Here is a 19,549-nt window from a genome sequence, read left to right on the forward strand (position 1 = left end):
GTTCTTGTTTCATTCCTGTATACACACAATATGGTATTGTAATTATTGTCAGGTCATTATAAATAAACATTTTCCACAACTACACAACCGTAACAAGGACCTTTTCTTTAGCTGAAAGTTTCAATAAAAATTACACATGAGGCGGTGTGCTGTAACAAACAGGTCATGTGCTAGTTGGTAGACATGAAGCTGTTATTAATCATTAGACATGTAAGATGGTTCCAGGGAATCTGGAGTAGCTTCCCTGGCTTAGAGAACTAAGAACAGAGTTGTGACGGTCTGTGATTGACACTTGGAAATGGAGTGTTCCTGGTTTATGCATAACCTATGAGGTGCATTCCTCATGTTCTGATAACAGTAAATTAATGATTAGTCTCTGTCTGTGCCTCAGACACAGCTCACACTTCCTTATTGTTGAATGGCAATGACAACCCGGCCAGTAATGGGCACTACGGTTGCGTCGTACGCCGACAGGAATGGCAAAGTTTCTCTGGAGGCTGCTGACATTGCAGTGGTGGTGGTGTATTTCGTCTTCGTCCTAGGTGTGGGAATATGGGTAAGTCAGAAGGAAGAGACAAGTCATACTTTCCTTCTTGTGTAGACGGTGAATCCAAAGAGTTAAAGGAAACACTAACGAGTGACTAAGTTGAATCTTCCTTATGTTGCTAAAGTGGAGGTATTTGTGGAATGCACACACACACAGTATCCTCCTCTGCTTGCTTTATCATAGTCCTCATTCAGAGCCAACCGGGGAACAGTAGGGGGCTACTTTTTGGCTGGAAGATCCATGACATGGTGGCCTGTAAGTACCCAGTTCTAATTCTACAGGTGGACTTTTTTCCTGATGATTCAATCATCAGGGTGTACCGATTGGAATGGTGTTTCTTTAGTCCTCATCATTCAGTAGCTGTGATGCAGAGCTCTGTTTTAGAACATCCCAATACGCTTAAAACCACATACACAAGAACCCTGAAAATGTTTAAAAAATATATAAATATGTAGACAGATTTATGCTGTAATCAATGGAGGTGTTTCCTTGGTCCCTCGTCATCCTCATCTTACATTTAGCATTTTACAAGGATGTATACACATTTACACTGATGGCGCACATCAGGAGCAATTAGGGGTTCAGTGTCTCGCTCAAGAACACTTTGACAGAGAATCGAACCAGCAACCTCCTGATTACTAAACGACTTCTCTACCTCCTGTACTACTGTCGCCCCACTCTTCTGTCCTCCCAGATCGGCGCCTCTCTGATGTCCAGCAATGTTGGCAGCGGTCTGTTCATTGGGCTGGCGGGGTCGGGGGCCGCAGGAGGCATTGCAGTCGGGGGCTTTGAGTGGAATGTAGGTCATGCTCTTAAGAGTAATACAACGCAGTTACCACGACTCTGGTATTTCAGCTATCTGACATGGGTTGGTGAGATGTGATTCAGTGGCTGTGGTGAGAAGTGCATGGGTTGGTGATTCAGTGGCTGTGGTGAGATGTGGCTGTGGTGAGAAGTGCATGGGTTTGTGAGATGTGGCTGTGGCGAGAAGTGCATGGGTTTGTGAGATGTGGCTGTGGTGAGAAGTGAGATGTGGTTGTGGTGAGAAGTGCATGGGTTTGTGAGATGTGGCTGTGGCGAGAAGTGCATGGGTTTGTGAGATGTGGCTGTGGTGAGAAGTGCATGGGTTTGTGAGATGTGGCTGTGGTGAGAAGTGCATAGGTTTGTGAGATGTGGCTGTGGTGAGAAGTGTGATGTGGTTGTGGTGAGAAGTGCGTGGGTTGGTGAGATGTGATTCAGTGGCTGTGGTGAGAACACTTTGTGGCACACTTTCAGGCGTCCTGGGTCCTGGTTGCCCTGGGCTGGATCTTCGTGCCGGTGTACATCGCCGCCGGTGTGGTCACCATGCCGGAGTACCTGAGGAAGAGGTTTGGCGGCCAGCGTATCCGAATCTACATGAGTGTACTCTCACTTATCCTCTACATACTCACCAAAATATCAGTAAGGCCTCAGGAAGCACTCTGTGCCTGGTTAGCTTTTTGTCTGGTCTGACCTCTTTAAACATGCCATAAAATATCAGAGGTCCCCTTGCAAGCAAATATATATTTATGTGTGTCAAGTGATGTCAAAATATTGCAAGCATAAGACTGGCAAATGTTATTAACACCAGCTCAACACCAACTGAAGTACATCTACTTTATATAATGCACAACACACTAGCCATGTACTATACAGTAGTTAGGACAATTCTTATCATTTTAATAATTCAATTCAATTTTATTTATATATTGCCAAAACAATACAATTACCTAAAGGTGTTTTACAGAGGCCAGGGCCTGGACCCCTGTACACCCTAATAGCTGTGGTTCTACTTAATAAGCTGCTTTTTTGAACTGAATTGATTTCTGTGTTCTGTGTGTGTGCAGACAGATATCTTCTCTGGTGCTTTGTTCATCCGGGTTTCCCTGGGTTGGGATCTCTACCTCTCCACTGTTGTGCTCATTGCTGTGACAGCAGTCTATACTATAGCAGGTAGTAATGCTTTTAATCAATGGGGGGGAAAAAGGTAGGACTCTATGCACATACAAACGCAAGATAGGTACAGATGCAAGACATAAACAAATAGCAAATAGAGAAATAAAGTATCTGTACACTAAAGCTTTTGATTTGTTGTGAATGCTTGTGGAAGCTGTTCTCTGTTTCGTAAACTGACATGGCTTAATACCCGAGGACAGGTATGCGGTCACCTGCTGACTCTGCATACCTGTTCCTTATCCTTCAGAAGTTTGCACAAAATGACACAGTCAATGATCATGAGGCACGTTAAGACAGGGCACAGATTTCCATGTCTCTGTTTATTTAAAGTTTGATAACTATTTAAGCTAATAATTTGTCCTGTGTGAGTGACACTTATCCCCTGATGTCTTGTGGTGCAGGCGGATTGACGGCAGTTATTTATACCGATGCATTGCAGACAGTCGTCATGGTAATTGGAGCATTTGTTCTCATGTTTATAGGTATATATTTTATTCTCTGTCTTTCAACCACACCAACTCAATTGTTATTGTTTTGTATCGTTTGATTTACTACAACTTTGAGTTATTGATTGCTTATAATACTAGAACTGATTGATTCATTTCCGTTTTATACTTCTGAAAGCATGGTCGTACTGTACTGCTCTCCCTGACAGCGTTTGATAAGGTGGGCTGGTATGAAGGCCTAATGGATCAATATGAGAAGGCCGTGCCCAATATCACTGTGGCCAACACCACGTGTCACCTGCCACGGACCGACGCCTTCCACATGTTCAGGGACCCGCTGACCGGAGACCTGCCCTGGCCCGGCCTGGTGTTTGGGCTCACTGTGCTGGCCACCTGGGCGTGGTGTACCGACCAGGTCACTAACAGGCTAATATCCACGCTAATGCTTCTACTAACACACACTGTGAATGTAGGGTCAAAGGTCACTAACAGAATAATATCCACGCTAATGCTACTACTAACACATTCTGTGAATGTAGGGTCAAAGGTCACTAACAGGCTAATATCCACGCTAATGCTACTACTAACACACACTGTGAATGTAGGGTCAAAGGTCACTAACAGGCTAATATCCACGCTAATGCTACTACTAACACATTCTGTGAATGTAGGGTCAAAGGTCACTAACAGGCTAATATCCACGCTAATGCTACTACTAACACACACTGTGAATGTAGGGTCAAAGGTCACTAACAGGCTAATATCCACGCTAATGCTACTACTAACACACACTGTGAATGTAGGTTCAAAGGTCACTAACAGGCTAATATCCACGCTAATGCTACTGCTAACACACACTCTGAATGTAGGGTCAAAGGTCACTAACAGGCTAATATCCACGCTAATGCTACTACTAACACACACTGTGAATGTAGGGTCAAAGGTCACTAACAGGCTAATATCCACGCTAATGCTACTACTAACACACACTGTGAATGTAGGGTCAAAGGTCACTAACAGGCTAATATCCACGCTAATGCTACTACTAACACATACTGTGAATGTAGGGTCAAAATTACTTTTACATCAGAAAAGAGAACAATGAATGTTGATATATGCGGTGTAATTAAAGCAACACTGTGCAACAATTTGCCACCATTTGAGGTATGTCTTTGTAGGCAACTGGTTTTGGTATCATCTTCAAATTCATTTTGTTGATTAATGGTCATGTGAAAGAGTGGTAAGCGATAATTACGATATAGATTAATTAAACTAAATGAAAATATTGGTAAATATACAGTATGTATGCAGTGTCAGGGAGTTATTCGTCAGGGAGTTAGGAAGTTAAATTTCAGTATAGTTGTATTTTTATTAGTCTGACAAATTCACATGTCTTATACTGTCCCCGCAAACAGGGAACGTCCCCAGGACGTTAACAGGACATTCGCAAGGTCCCCAATCGTCCCCAATTGGTCCCCGCAACAACGTTCGCTAGAGTACGTTACCAGAAAGTTTTTGACGTTCGTAGCAAGTCTACCTTTGGTCCTTCTGTGACGTTCGCATGAGTCTTAAATCGGACTTTTAGGGAACATTATAATTTGGTCTCTCAGCACACGTCCCCAGGGCGTCCTTCAAAAACGTCCCCTTTACCTTTATCTGTGGTCCTCATGCGTGACTTCGCATGAGCCTTAAAACGGACTTTTAGGGATTGTTCTTATTTGGTCTCTCAGCACACGTCCCCAGGACTTCCATTAAAAACGTCCCCGTAACCTTTACCTGCAGGTCCTCTGCGTGATGTTCGCATGAGCCTTAAAACGGACTTTTAGGGATTGTTCTTATTTGGTCTCTCAGCATACGTCTCCAGGACGTCCTTCAAAAACATCCCCGTTACCTTTACCTGTGGTCCACTGCGGGACGTTCGCATGAGCCTTAAAACTGACTTTTAGGGAACGTTCTTATTTGGTCTCTCAGCATACGTCTCCAGGACGTCCTTCAAAAACGTCCCTGTTACCTTTACCTGTGGTCCACTGCGGGACGTTCGCATGAGCCTTAAAACAGACTTTTAGGGAACGTTCTTTTTGTGGTCTCTCAGCATACGTCTCCAGGACGTCCTTCAAAAACGCCCCCGTTACCTTTACCTGTGGTCCTCTGCGGGACATTTGCATTCGGTCCTTCCAAAACACCCCCTTGACGTCCTCTGATGGTCCTCTCTGAACCAGAGGTTCCGCTAGAGAAAAATGTTTTTAATTTGCCCGACATTGTAATGATAAGCAGGCCAAATATCTAACCTTCTGCTTCTAAATTAGCCTATTGAAGAAAACTACGGCCTGCGTAGCTTAAATAATAACATAATCAGATAGTTTAGAATGCAACATGTTTATTTTCCTAAGTTTACAATGGGAAACAAAAACATTAATGTCTGATGCGCGTCAATAAGTGGCCTTTAATCGCAACCTGCTGTTGCGTTTAAATGAGCGCCGCAACATGGTCATTGCTCTGTTCAATGAGAGCAGAGATTCTTAAATTATTCGACCTTCTTGTGAATCCTTTGCGTCGCCTTTTCGCAGTGCTAACAGAACATTTTACTGTGACTATCAATTACCTCGCACCTTAGCCAAGAGAACTTGTCACTCCATAACGACATTTCGGCTCTTTCTCTGGTGATGCTGTTCGAACATCTAGGGCTTCAGGTATGCAGTGTTTGGAAAGTTCACTTTCTACACGAACTAGCTCAGTTAATTGTTCCTAATTCAAAATTTTGAACTAAGTTCTAAGCTCCAATTTTCAATATGCTGCGAGTGCGAGCTATAATTTTTCCAAATCTCTGTCTGCAATAGCCTACCGCTCTCGGCTCCTATCGGCGCGCACACGCACGGGCATAGATTAGACAGTATAATAAAATTGGATCCTTCTCACTCAGTTCGCTCCTTGTTTGAAACCGAGGGTTTGCCCTTTATTTAAAATGCAGCATGCGTGTTTCTAACGGCAGATTAGCCTGTTCCTTTAAAACATAATAAGGGCAGTGCACGTTTGCTTTATAGGCCTAAATATTAGGATTGTTGTCAAATCCAGATTGTGTTTGCGAGACGGGATTTTTAAGAGATTCCAATCAGACAATTTGACCGGTGAGCTCGTTCTGTTGCAGCATCTTTGAAGGCCTGCGGAAAGCTCAATGTTAAAGCTAGACACTTGATAGACCTTCCTATGTATGCATTGTATTGGAATCATGCAGACATTACATTTATAGCACAGATCAGTAGAGAAGCATTCATATTTATTTTATTTCATCATTCTTAGTTTGGCTAGTTATTCTGCCTCCCTGCCCGCACGTCCGTGACGTGCCATGGATGTTAATTAAAAAAGGAATCATTAAGGAAAACCTTCAATGGGTAGTGACTGAGATCGCTACAATATGCTTTTCCTCAAACCATAGGAAAAAAATGACTTTCTTGAGTTTCTTGGCTGTCTCACACTGTGCTAAACGTGTTAAAGTGACACAATAGTAATCATACAGTGTTAGTACAGTAGGTAGCGAAGTCGTTTAGTAATAGGAAGGTCTACGGTTCAAGTCCCATGCCTGCAATCAAGTTTGTAAGCGTGTGCGTCTGCGTGTGTGTCTATGCATATCATATGAAATGTGTAATATAAATGAACTTGAACTTGTGTGTGAGTGCGCCCTGTAAGCAAAACGACGGCTCCGCGATCTGTTATTATTTTATTTTATTCATTTAGCTCAGCAAAAACGGTCTTGCCTGTTACGTCCGCGGTGCGTCCTTGAATAATGTCCCCAGGACGTCTAAAACACGTTTCCCAGAAGTCACCACAATGCCCTCAGGACGTTCTTGCAACTTCCTGCAGAACGTCCCCAGGACCTATAGAAACACGTTCCCCAGACGTAACCACAATGCCCTCGGGAGGTGCTTGCAACGTCCTGCATAACGTCCCCAGGACCTATAGAAAACGTTTCCCAGTTGTCACCGCAACTTCCTCGGGACGGTCTTGGAACGTCGTGCAAAACGTCCTTGAGTTGTCAAGGGAACCATACACATTTATGTTTTTAGAACGTTCAGAGAGACCATTACAGGACGTCGAGGGGACGTAATTTTGCTCACAGGGGTATCATTGCTTTCATTCAAAGTAAGACTGAGACATTTTAAACTCTCTTGTTCGCAGGTTATAGTTCAGAGGTCACTGGCAGCCAAGAATATGTCCCATGCAAAAGGGGGGTCTGTTTTGGCAGGGTACCTCAAGGTGCTGCCCATGTTCTTCATCGTCATGCCAGGCATGATCAGCAGGGCACTCTTCCCAGGTAAAGCATACAGATACACCGCCTGAAAAGCATGTTAAAGATGGACTTTTCAGATTTATGGACGTGCATTCATGCATGTTTGATTTTTCATTTTTTTGCCCCCCTCTGTGTTGTTGTCCTGTTGTTGTTGTTGTGTTTAGATGAGGTGGGTTGTGTTGACCCTGTGGAATGTCAACGCATCTGTGAGACTAGTGTGGGGTGTTCCAACATCGCCTATCCTAAATTAGTGGTGGAACTCATGCCAGCAGGTGAGGCTGTTCTGTTGATTAGACAACCTTGTTTTAAATATGAAAACATGCTTTAAATACGAAAACATGCTTTAAATATGAACACGTGCTTTAAATATGTACACGTGCTTTAAATATGAAAACACGCTTTAAATATGAACACGTGCTTTAAATATGTACACGTGCTTTAAATATGAAAACATGCTTTAAATACGAAAACATGCTTTAAATATGAACACGTGCTTTAAATATGTACACATGCTTTAAATATGAAAACACGCTTTAAATACGAAAACATGCTTTAAATATGAACACATTCTTTAAGTATGAAAACATGCTTTAAATATGAAAACATGCTTTAAGTATGAACACATGCTTTAAATATGTACACGTGCTTTAAATATGAAAACATTCTTTAAATATGAACACATGCTTTAAGTATGTACACGTGCTTTAAATATGAACACGTACTTTAAATATGAACACATGCTTTAAGTATGAACACATGCTTTGAATATGAACACGTGCTTTAAATATGAACACATGCTTTAAATATGAAAACATGCTTTAAATATGTACACGTGCTTTAAATATGTACATGTGCTTTTAATATGAACAGGTGCTTTATATATGAAAACATGCTTTAAGTATGAATACGTGCTTTAAATATGAACACGTGCTTTATATATGAAATCATGCTTTAGTATGAACACGTGCTTTAAATATGTACACTTGTTTTAAATATGAACACGTGCTTTAAATATGAACACTTGCTTTAAATATGAAAACATGCTTCAAATATGAACACGTGAAGTCTGTATCGAGAAACAGAGAGAAAGACAGAGTACGTTTTCTTTTGTAAGGATAATTCCTTTATGATGCATACATCAACTTTATCAGAGGCTGTGATGTGACCAGTCAACATTTAGGTTCATTAAAATACAATCATACAGGCCAACCTCACATTACACAAGTTAGACTTCACATTCAATTCTAACATAGGATCTTATACTTCAAAGGCCTTTGAGAAGATTAGAAAAAGGTTATGGTTGGCGATGGTTCATCCGCTGGGCATTATCTGAGGTAGCTGCTAACAACGTGACATTCATGAGGTTGCACTACACTTGCCTGCTTGTTTGTGTGTGTTGTCTGTGATAGTCTAGGTCCTGGGGAAGATTTGTATGCGCTTCATTTAGCGGAGATTATCTCAACTGTTATAGACTAATATTACCCCACTGAACAACGTGTGATGTGTGCCAAAATCTATATCTGGGACGAAAGTCCTGAAAATGACCACTATAGGTGACACTATTATCACACTACAGGTGAATGGGACTTTTTTTTTTCCTTTAGAGATATCCTCATCAATTTCTACCAGATTAATCCTCAACTTAATAGACATACTTTTTGTATTACACTTTGTCTCAAAAATAAAATAAAATATGCAAATTAGGCACTTTCTCATTAAATATGCGTACATATACTTGACATATACTTGAAGCTACAGATTTTCTTAGGTGATCACAATGTGTACAGTGTAAGAATTCTGGTTTGATAGTTCTAATTGTGTGTCTAGATGTCCAGGGAGGATGCTGTGTGTGTGTGTGTGTGTGTGTGTGTGTGTGTGTGTGTGTGTGTGTGTGTGTGTGTGTGTGTGTGTGTGTAAGTGTGTGTGTGTGTGTGTGTATGGGGGGTTATAAATACTTGCCTGCTTGTTTGTGTGTGTTGTCTGTGAGTAGGTTTGTCATGGTGGTTGTGGGTTTTGCTCAGTCTGTTCCTCTGCCCTCCAGGCCTGCGAGGTCTGATGATCGCCGTCATGATGGCTGCTCTCATGTCCTCCCTCACGTCCATCTTCAACAGCAGCAGCACGCTCTTCACCATGGACATCTGGCAGCGTGTGCGCCCACACGCCTCCGAGGGGGAGCTCATGGTGGTGGGCAGGTAGACAGGAAGTCAACGCCACACTCCACAGTGATTGGATAGGCCAGGTCACATGATAGGGAGAGCACTCACTGATAGGTGGAGCATAGTTGATGTCCGTTCCTGAGGTTGACTGGGTATTAAACGTGAACGTAAAAGTCTGCGGGTCTGACGAAAAGTTGTTGATATTTAAGCTCAATAGTGTCCCACAGGCGCGGCTATGTACGAACACAGGAGTTTTTTGAGCACACACACAGAACGGACAGCTAGAGGACTGAAAAGAGCAATTTTCTGAATTTGACAAAAAGTGAATTGGATAAGAATCACGGATTTCCCCTTTCCACACATGTCCTGTCTTGTGGCATCTCGTATTGCTCGATCAGCTCGTAGTTCCATGGCTCGTAGTCATAGGCAACCTCAGCACACCACTCACCACACTGAATATGAAGAGGAACAGAGAAGCTGTTGCTTACCTTCCGCTAATCACTGCCCCATCACAACTGAGGCAGAAATGCAGTGAAATTTAAAATCAAAGGCAGTAAAACTCAACTGCCTTTGCCTCCCTTTGGACTACAGCTCCTGTCAGTTGTGGCTATCAAATGAAATATAATGTACACATTAAACCTACTGTAATATGAATTCTCTAATATACTACAACATGTTTGTAATAGTATTATCATTGCATCATAAGGCTTTCATCAAGAGACAATCCTGTCGTTGCTGTTGTCTCTCAGGGTGTTCATCCTGCTGATGGTGGCCCTGAGTATTGTGTGGATTCCCATCATCCAGACTGCCAACAGCGGGCAGCTCTTTGACTACGTGCAGGCCATCACCAGCTACCTAGCGCCCCCCATCACTGCTCTCTTCGTCCTGGCCATCTTCTGGAAGCGTGTCAATGAGCAGGTGGCGCCTCTCTGCATGGGTTACACAGGGCAGCTTTTGACAGAAAGATGTCTGGGGATGTCTGTTAACTCATTAGATTGACTTACCAGATGTCTGGTTATTTTTCTGTGGCTTAGTAGGTCCTTACTTTTTGAGCAGGGAGTAGTTTTTAAAAGGAATTATCACAGTAAATTAGGGTTTAACCATTTTTTAACAATGTGCTATTGACCAGGAGTGAACTCATTCTAGCTATTTCTCATTGTGTGTGTATGTGTGTATGTGCATTATTGGTCCTCCAGGGAGCCTTCTGGGGCCTCATGGTGGGCCTGGTTGTGGGGACCGTGAGAATGGTAATGGAGTTTGTGTACAGCACTCCCTCTTGTGGCCAGGAGGACACACGGCCGGCGTTGCTAAAGGATGTGCACTACCTGTACTTCGCTCTCATCCTACTTGGGGTCACCACTCTTATCATCACAGTGGTCAGCCTCTGCACCCCACCCATCGAGGACAAGCACGTGAGGACCTCATACACACACACACAGACACATACACAGACACAGACACATACACAGACACAGAAACAGACACAGACACAGACACAGACACAGACACACAGACATAGACAGGTCATGGTGAACGGGATGTTCTCAAGTAATTTTATTAACACACAGACTTTGTGATATTTTATCTGGTAATCTTAACAGGGTGTTTCTTTTCAGGAAGGAAAGTTGCAAGAGAGCTTTACTCGTCTTGTCTTGGGACTCTTGAGATTCTTAGAATGACCTTTCACCCCTGCAGCTTGTACGGCTGACATGGTGGACGAGGCACAGCAAGGAGCCGCGCGTGGAGCTACAGGACCCCTGGGCAACCCTGCCTGAGGAGGCCAAAGAGAAGCCTGACTCTCTGGACACCCGGGACTCTCCTGAGCTGAAGGAGGAGCAGGCTGCCGCATCGTGCTGGAAAAGAGCGGCCATGTGGCTGTGTGGTCTGTCTGGACGTGCCAAGGCCCGGCTCAGTGCGGAGGAGCAGCAGGCTCTGGAGAGGAAGCTGACCAACATAGAGGAGATTCCCATGTGGCGCAATGTCTGCAACATCAATGCACTTATTCTTCTCACTATCAATGTCTTTCTGTGGGGCTTCTTTGCCTGACCATAATTGTCTAAATATATTGAAGACAAAATATAGCTTTCTACAAATATATTTTATAATTTGAGTTATTCCTAAAAATTCACAAATGTCACGATAATAATTATGTATCATTATTTAAAGATTTAAGTGTAATTTGCATGCATACTATCCACAACGAGGATAGGAGTAGTTGCTTCAAGGTGTATATCCAAACCCATCTCTACAATATGAGGGAAAAAATCATCTCATTTAAACAAATAAAACATTTGGTTTAAGTATTTTGCTTATAGAAAAGGACATATTCCTGCTGTTCTTACTCTTTAGTAGTTGTCGACTTATCGTTAATTCAGTACGTTTTCCACCTATTACATGACAGAGCATGTACGATCTATATTTTTGTCACAGCAAATGTGAATGATTGAAGGAAAACTGCATATTTGTGAAAATACCAAAGTGAAAAACGTGTCTTAAAATCCACAAATGAAAACAGCAATGAATATATATTTGATTCAGAAAGGCTATGTGCATAGATTATATTGGGATCATATTATCACATTTCCTTTACAAATATCAAAATTCAGATTTACAGATATCCATACAACACACTGGATGACATAACTGACATGGTGGGTGAGGTCAATGACATTTTGAGCCAGATGTGTTTTGAGCGATACAGCACAGATCCTTCCACACCCCATACATATCTCAGCACTGAAATATGGAAACGGGTTGATGCTGATAGATTATTATGAGTAAATTAAAACAATACTTGAGTTCAATATAATTTATTCATTTTGAAAATTGACATGCCTTCAGAGAAGGCTTAGCTGGCCCTGTGGGTCCGCCACTGGTGCATGTCTGTTTGTAGGAGTGTGTTTGTGTTATTTTGTAGCTGTAAAAGATTCAGAGTGTTATAGCATATACAATCACGAAAATCTAATCTCCGTTGACCTGTGATAGAAGGTGAAAGAGCTATTTAATGTGAAAGGGAGGTGGTGAAGTCAAAATCTTAACCATACAAAACGACTTGAGCCAGTATCTTCAGACTGCAGAAAGGCACCAACATCCTAAAATGTCCCACCAACAAAGAGGCTGCTATGCAGGTCCAGCAGGTCCAGATTAATACCGCTAAGATTGCGGGGTCAAATACATCGTTTTGTTCTTGACAGACGGCTCTGGTGATTATATCATCTGTTCATAGCACTTGTGTCCAAGGTGACTGGCTCAACTAGATTTTGGGCTACTGAGGGCTTGATCGAGGGTTACGTCCAGTAGATGTAAATTAAGGAATAGTTTGCTTATGCTACAAAATTGCAGAGCAGATGCTTTATACTGCGGATGATCAATTCATTAATATGGATATTATATTAGGTCTAAATAGGACACAGATTTCAGGTACAAACTACTAAAACACCATTTTTAGATAATTTCGATTTCGGGGGTTTCTTTACTGACAGAGAGGGGTTGGAACACAAATGGAAACACGGACGAGACAGCAAGGGAAAATAAGCGACGATTAGTAAACAGTTCTCATAAACGTGCCAATGCGTTTAAAATGAAATACCACGATACACAATGCTCAAAGCTGATAGTAGGCCCTACAGTACAAGTTGTACACATTCTTAAAGCAAGGTTGGTCTTGTTGGAATGTATTATCCTATACGATCGGTCTATTTCATTAATTAAATCATGGAAATCATGAAATGTTAGTGTTCCTGCCATGGGCAGATCAGGGCATTGTGACGCATATGAGACGTTATTGTTAGATCATTAGCCACGGTGATGCCACGGTTATGTTTCAAGTATTCTCACACAGAACTTCAAATTGACACGAGCAACACAATACTACAGTTCACCGAGCTATCTGCTTCGTATTTTAAAGGTTTATTTAATTTTTCGGACTCTGGTAATCTCAATCTCACAATGTCGGAAGGAAACGAGGTAGGCCTAAGTAATAGTTTAATTTCAAAAGCATTAGACTTGTTAGTGTTTTGGGGATTGCTTATTTATGGCTTAAAAATGTTTAAAATGAGACAAAAAGTCCCTCTCTGCTTAGGTGCCCTGTTATAGATTAATATTCGTATATTGATATGGGGCTTTAGTTTGTGGTGCTAGCTAAAAAATAAAAATAAAATAACAGCTCACTCAACAGGACTGTTTCTCTCGAAATGCGGTTGACCAAACACACCCCAGGTGTAGGCTATAGTTGGTCATGGAAATATATGAATGAATGAATACAAAAGAAAATATGGAATTCAAATGTCTTACTTATTATAACTGTCATAAGATCAGACATGTCTAATATGCCCAGTTGCCATGACAGCAGAAGTTACTAATTGTCATGATGACATGCTGTATAGCATACAGGTAGGCTATGTTGTCAAGACATCTTTAATTGTTAGTTGTCATGACAACCAGTTGTCATAGCAACACAATGACAGGATGTATCTATACCTATAGGTCCATGTTGCCTGGGTGTTTTCTAGGGTCTTTGTATACTTAAGGTGGTTGCTATGGTCATTGCAAGGGTGTCACTATAATAGTTGTGGTTACTTAAGTAGTTACCTGGGTGCTGCATTGGTAGTCAAGGTGGTTGCTAGGGTGTTGGTATGGTAGTCAAGGTTTTTGCTATGGTGATTGCTAAGTTGTCATGATGGCAGTGGTTCCTAGGGTGTGGCTAGGTAAATTGAGGTAGTTGCTATGGTTGCTAGGGCATTGCTAGGGGAGACATGGTGGTTGCTACGGTGCCGAGTGTCAGTAAAGAGAGAAAGAAGGATAGAAAGAGAGGGAGTGAAAAGTTTGGCTATTTATGTTTACTAGTGCAGTGCCCGTAGGAATTATGCATTCTGTAGTGTTAGCAGACGTAGGTGTAGCTGTTGGGTAATAGCAAGACATATTTGCACTCCACATAGGTACAGGTTACACTGAAGTATTATTGTGATGCATGTTTCCTTTTCAATAAGAAATGTTTTAATGTTGTATAGCCTTTTTTGAGATATACCAACAAATAAAGTTTGAGATTATGTAGTGGATGCAGTTGAATATAGATGTCAAAGTTGCTGTCTAAACTATAAACTAAATGTCATAAAGAAAGGAATTATTTAAAATGAAGTTATGGTTGAAATAGGATCACTTCTTTATTGTAAGGGTAAGTGTAGGGTAAGAATGGTCATGCAGTTGGACTCAAATGTAGGTTCTTTTTATTGAATGTATGTAGCCTACTGTACTGTAGGCTACTGTATGACTTCGATGATGCTAGCTTTGACAGCCCACTCTCAGACAGATCGTAAGCTAATAATGTCCTTACAATGGGAACACAGTTTAAATACTCTGACTGGAGATGGCGTTACTATCCCCCACCCGAATTCAGTGCAGAACTGGGAGGATAACATGACGACGTGGCCCAACATAATTTACAGCGAGATTTGCGCGTATTTTCGTGGACTCCATAGCAACAGATGGGAAAGCAATGGACAATCTGAAAGCCTCCGAGGCTTATCAATCAATATAAGCTACCATTTGTAGCGGTGTAGTACTCCACTCTTGCGTTGTGATTTGATTGGCACCCAGCCGTTTATTCATACACTCTGACAGGTTTAATGAACACAGAGCAAAGGCGATCACACACAGTATCTTTGGAATGACAGCCTCTCCCAGCCAGGGTAAATGCAGACTGAGGTTTATAATATTGCAATAATGAGAAAACAAAATACACACGAATTACAACATATACATCGGACACTAATACATCGGAAAACCTCTCTCATTGCGTCAGTAGATGAATGAACGTATGGTCAGTGGTCTAGGCTCTAGGCTAACCACACGACTGTTCTATGACTATAACACATCATTCACGTTGCGCGGGTCCGCCCCTCTTTCTCTGAATTACTACAGTACCCATAAAGCAACGAAAACAGGTAAGAGACATTTTTGTAAGTAGGTAGGCTATTAGTGACCTTCAGGTTTTAGGGGGGAGGGGTGAATGGGCTCATTCCATTCCACAAAACATAGGTCCCTAACTTTCAAAGAATACGTCCCTATGCAACTTTCAAAATTAATCAGTTCGATGCACGTCAATAGGCTAGCTAATTTCACAGCAATTAACGTAAACAGGTTACATTTACTTACAGATGAGCAGGCCTACTCCAGCCGTCGAAGCGTGTGTTCATCGAAGTGTGCGTTCCTCATGAATAGCCTACACTATAAAATGCTTTACGCCCAAATCGCTGGTCTACGTCACAATGGATTGGCTCCCGTTGAAATGCATTGGGTTTAGAAATCGCGTCGCTAAACCCAATGCATTTCAATGCACGGCAAACGGTAAAATACAAATATCTCGGGAACTATGAATTCAAAAATCTTCAAAATCAAGGATGCACAGGTTTATGACATGCGTAAGTGTCAGGGAGATACGCCCTAGACGGACAGACACACAGAGATTTCTGGATTTATAGATAGATGTTGGAAAAACAAACAGACAGAAAGCATTGACTGAATAAGAGGGGATATGACTTGCATTTTATTCCAAAATCCTGAAGGGACTGACTGCTGAGTATGAACTGATGATTCCAACTAACTATGTGTTATCTCTTAGTCAAAGAAAAAATCTTGTGAGGAATCAAGAGCTGATGGTAGTTCTACAACGAGGACCAAAAGGTTTGATGCAGGTTAGTCTATACCAAATTCATACATCAAAAGTATGTCAATAAAAGTAGTCAAAACAAGTTTTCGTACCTAAAATAAAGTTTAATATCTAACAGTCGATACAAGTTCCTCGGTGCCATAAGACCCACTGCTAAAATGGTCAACATGACCTACCACACATGCTAATAATACATGTGCTTTCTCAGATCTGGATCATATGAACCTCTCCCCCATGATACGCCACCTTGTGGAGAACATGACAGAAGAGTAAGAGACAAGAAAATTCAGTGTTTCCTGTCAGATAGTAAAGTTCCAATGTTCTAAAATTCTTTTCTCTTTTGCAGGCATTGGAGAATTGTCTCTGAGGCTCTATGTGTGCCTGTGAGTTTGATTTCGCCACATAAAATCTTCCTTATATTACTGTTCGATTATATATGGAGGGTTGATTGACATATACATTCTCTAATAATCCTTATTCTTTAATATTCCTCTCTGATGAAATACCTTATTGTCTGATTTTGTTTACTCAGAGGACCAAAGAAGAAGTTGGCCATCTTTGTGCTATCATAGTAAAGAAAGTAGTCCAGACTGCTCATTTTTACCTGCTCCCAGTCCTCAGTGAAATTCTGGGTGTTCCTGTTTCATCCGTATGTGGAATGACAGGATCAGGGCAACACACATTTTGGTATGTACAGTAATAACTGGAATGTCTTGTTTATCCTTTTATTTTCAAAAAACAAAACATTTGACTGTTCATTACTGCTGTCCAAAATGACACCCTCATGTAGCACCTCCTGACTGCAGATCATGCCCTCCCTGTTGTGAAATAGCACCGGATTCATCATCATGTTTTAATTTAAGTGAACTATGTGTAACAAGCTCTGTGTTAATATGTGTTGTCAGTTATACATGTGGTCTTTATGCCTTGGAATAGGGTTAGCACCTCAGAGGCCAAGAGACCTGAAGGGTCATCTCTACGCCAAGGATCTCAGGGGATAACAAATGAAATGCTCTTGGCAGCACCCAAGAAAGAAGTCGACAAGGTTTCACGAGAATCTGTCAGCATAGTCAGTGGTTTGGGTCCAGTTGTGCCTGCCTTACCAGAGCGATATTCTTCCCTCTCTGAAAAGATTGTGGATTTGACAGCCTCGGGCACTGCTAAGGACTCTGACTCTGGTCCTTCTACAGCACCCATGATGACTGAACACGCTAAAGCCTCCATCCACTTGCTCAACCAGTTTACTGGCACTGAATTTCAACAAAGGGCATCAAAGCAAGTGAGTGAGGTTTTGTTCAAAACTTTTGAGAATGATTCCCCAGTTGAGGAATTTGCTGAAGATGACGAGGAGTCAAACGCCAAAGCAGAAAGTCAAACAGACCTCTGTCAGTTTCATGATTTCTTTCCATCGGGTCCCCTGTCAGAGTCTCTTGCAGTTGATCTAGTTGGTGATATTATTGAATCCCTGAAGGACAGAATGTCAAGCCAAGAGGTTCATTCAACATCATTTGATGTTGTTGGATGTGTTATTGAGGGGATGAAAGATCTTTTGGAGAAAACACAAGCCCTAGGAACTGTTGTTTCAATGAAAAGGATCTACAGATCAACATCTCAAAGAATGTTCAATGCCATTGAGAACATGGTGGGGAAATTGTTTTCCAAATCTTTTCACTCTGACAGTAAAGAGAAAATGACAGTGGCTTCAGCCATTAATGTCACTAGTCAAGTCATTTTGTCCATGCAGAGTGTACTTCCCGATCTCAAGACGGCAGAAAATCTAGAGCAGGTAGAGCTGATTGATAAGATGCTTGCTGCTATGTTGAATGAAGTGCAAATGATTAACATTGAAACAGAAACAGACAGGTCACAAAACAAAGGAAAATGATGCTTCTGACTTGAAGGAATTAGTCAAGGAGGATCAGAAACTTTTAGACAAACAGGCAGAGGTCACTAACGATAAATCATCCACCACTGACTCAAACAATCTGCTGCCTTGTACTTTTGACGAACATAAAGATTTGATGCAAAATAGTCAGTGTAAAGGAGTCTCATCTCACCTACGTCTGTTAGAGTCCAACAAGAATGATTATGCCACCTTGGTCTCCATGCTGGTCATTCGACTCCTGAAGAAAGTCGATAGCTTCCACCAGGACATTGGCACCCACCAGGACATTGACAGCCTTTCAGATAATGTGCTGGATATGTCCAAAGACGTGATTCGGAAGATTTTGTCTGAGCTCGATACAGCTTTTGGCATGACAGGCGATGAAATCTATCCTCAAGACGTTAATATGAACCAGATCTACAGAAATGTTTACAAGGATCTTACTCTTCAGTTTGGGTCTAAAGATGTCCTCCGTTCTGCCTTTGAATCACAAGATCAATCTTTTGAATCATCACTGGTAGAAACGCTAACAAAAGAAATAACAAAGACTTGTAGCCAAACCAGCATAGCAGCTTCTACACACCTCCCTTCAATTCAAGCTGCAGTTGGACAAGGCCAAGGAAAGGAAAAGACCAAATTCAAAATGTTTCCAGATTGGTTGAAGATGCCAACAATGAAATTGAAGGTGGAGTATCATGCATATCATTTGCTCATGGAGTTTTGTACTGTCATACAGCCATACTGTCTATACACTACAAGATGTACTGTGCCCAGTTGAAGGGTGTCTTTTAGTTACTATATAACTATATGTTCTTCAGAAACCAAAGAGAGGATCCCAGAGTCAGAGCCAGCCCTCTCCTATTGCAAACACTAGTAAGTTCATGGTGATATTTGAAGCAACACTTCAACTAGATGTAACTTAATCACGATTTGACCTGTTATAAATTAACCAGTTTGGATGAGGAGGATATATAAATCATTCCATATTTTCTCACAGAGCTCAGTGAGACGCTGGCTGAGGTCACCAAGGCTCCTGTATCTGCTGGCCCACTGGAGATGCCACAGGAGGAAGAGACCGTAGGGTGCTGGTTCTTCAGGATGCCAAAATTCAAGTTCTCCTTCAAGGTGGAGTTCAGTTTCTATACGAGATGTTATTGTAATTTTAGACATTATGTGTACTAATGCTGATCACAGAGGCTACTGAGTGAAGAACAAATTGGTGTAACCTGATCCGTGAGTATGCAATTTAGATATTTCTTCATTCATTAAAATTTGAATTTGAAATCATTAATCTCTCTCTTGCTTAATCAGAACATAAGGAAAGGTGCTAAGATTGGGCATTGTGAGGATAAGTCCTTTGAAGAGAACATCAACGTCTCAGGTAAGTGAAACTGAATGTCTGAACACATAAAGATACATCCATTCACTGTAACATTGAGTATTCACTAAGTAAACATACTTGGAAAGTGTTTTTTTCTTCTTCACCATCTCTTTTTCAGCCTGTGCAACATCTTTTGAGACTCGGCTCAATGAGGCTACTGTTGAACTGACTGCTTCTTAGAGCCAAGCTAAACTGGAAGAGACTGCAT

The 19,549-nt window shown here is 41.6% G+C and overlaps 1 protein-coding gene across 1 annotated transcript; it reads left to right on the forward strand.

Moving 5' to 3' along the window:
• Window positions 1-418: 418 nt before the first annotated feature.
• On the forward strand, window positions 419-11,454 carry LOC308361523 (sodium/glucose cotransporter 4-like; the record flags this gene model as incomplete). The annotated part of the gene is made up of 13 exons (XM_080833889.1): window positions 419-556; window positions 731-802; window positions 1,242-1,346; window positions 1,823-1,987; window positions 2,413-2,518; window positions 2,923-3,003; window positions 3,177-3,382; window positions 7,141-7,276; window positions 7,417-7,524; window positions 9,294-9,444; window positions 10,158-10,326; window positions 10,605-10,820; window positions 11,104-11,454. 13 exons carry the CDS (start codon window positions 419-421, stop codon window positions 11,452-11,454), a joined length of 2,004 nt encoding a protein of 667 aa, XP_080690015.1.
• Window positions 11,455-19,549: the final 8,095 nt, after the last annotated feature.

Source organism: Sprattus sprattus (assembly GCF_963457725.1).
Source record: "Sprattus sprattus genome assembly, chromosome: 3".
Lineage (NCBI taxonomy): Eukaryota > Metazoa > Chordata > Actinopteri > Clupeiformes > Clupeidae > Sprattus > Sprattus sprattus.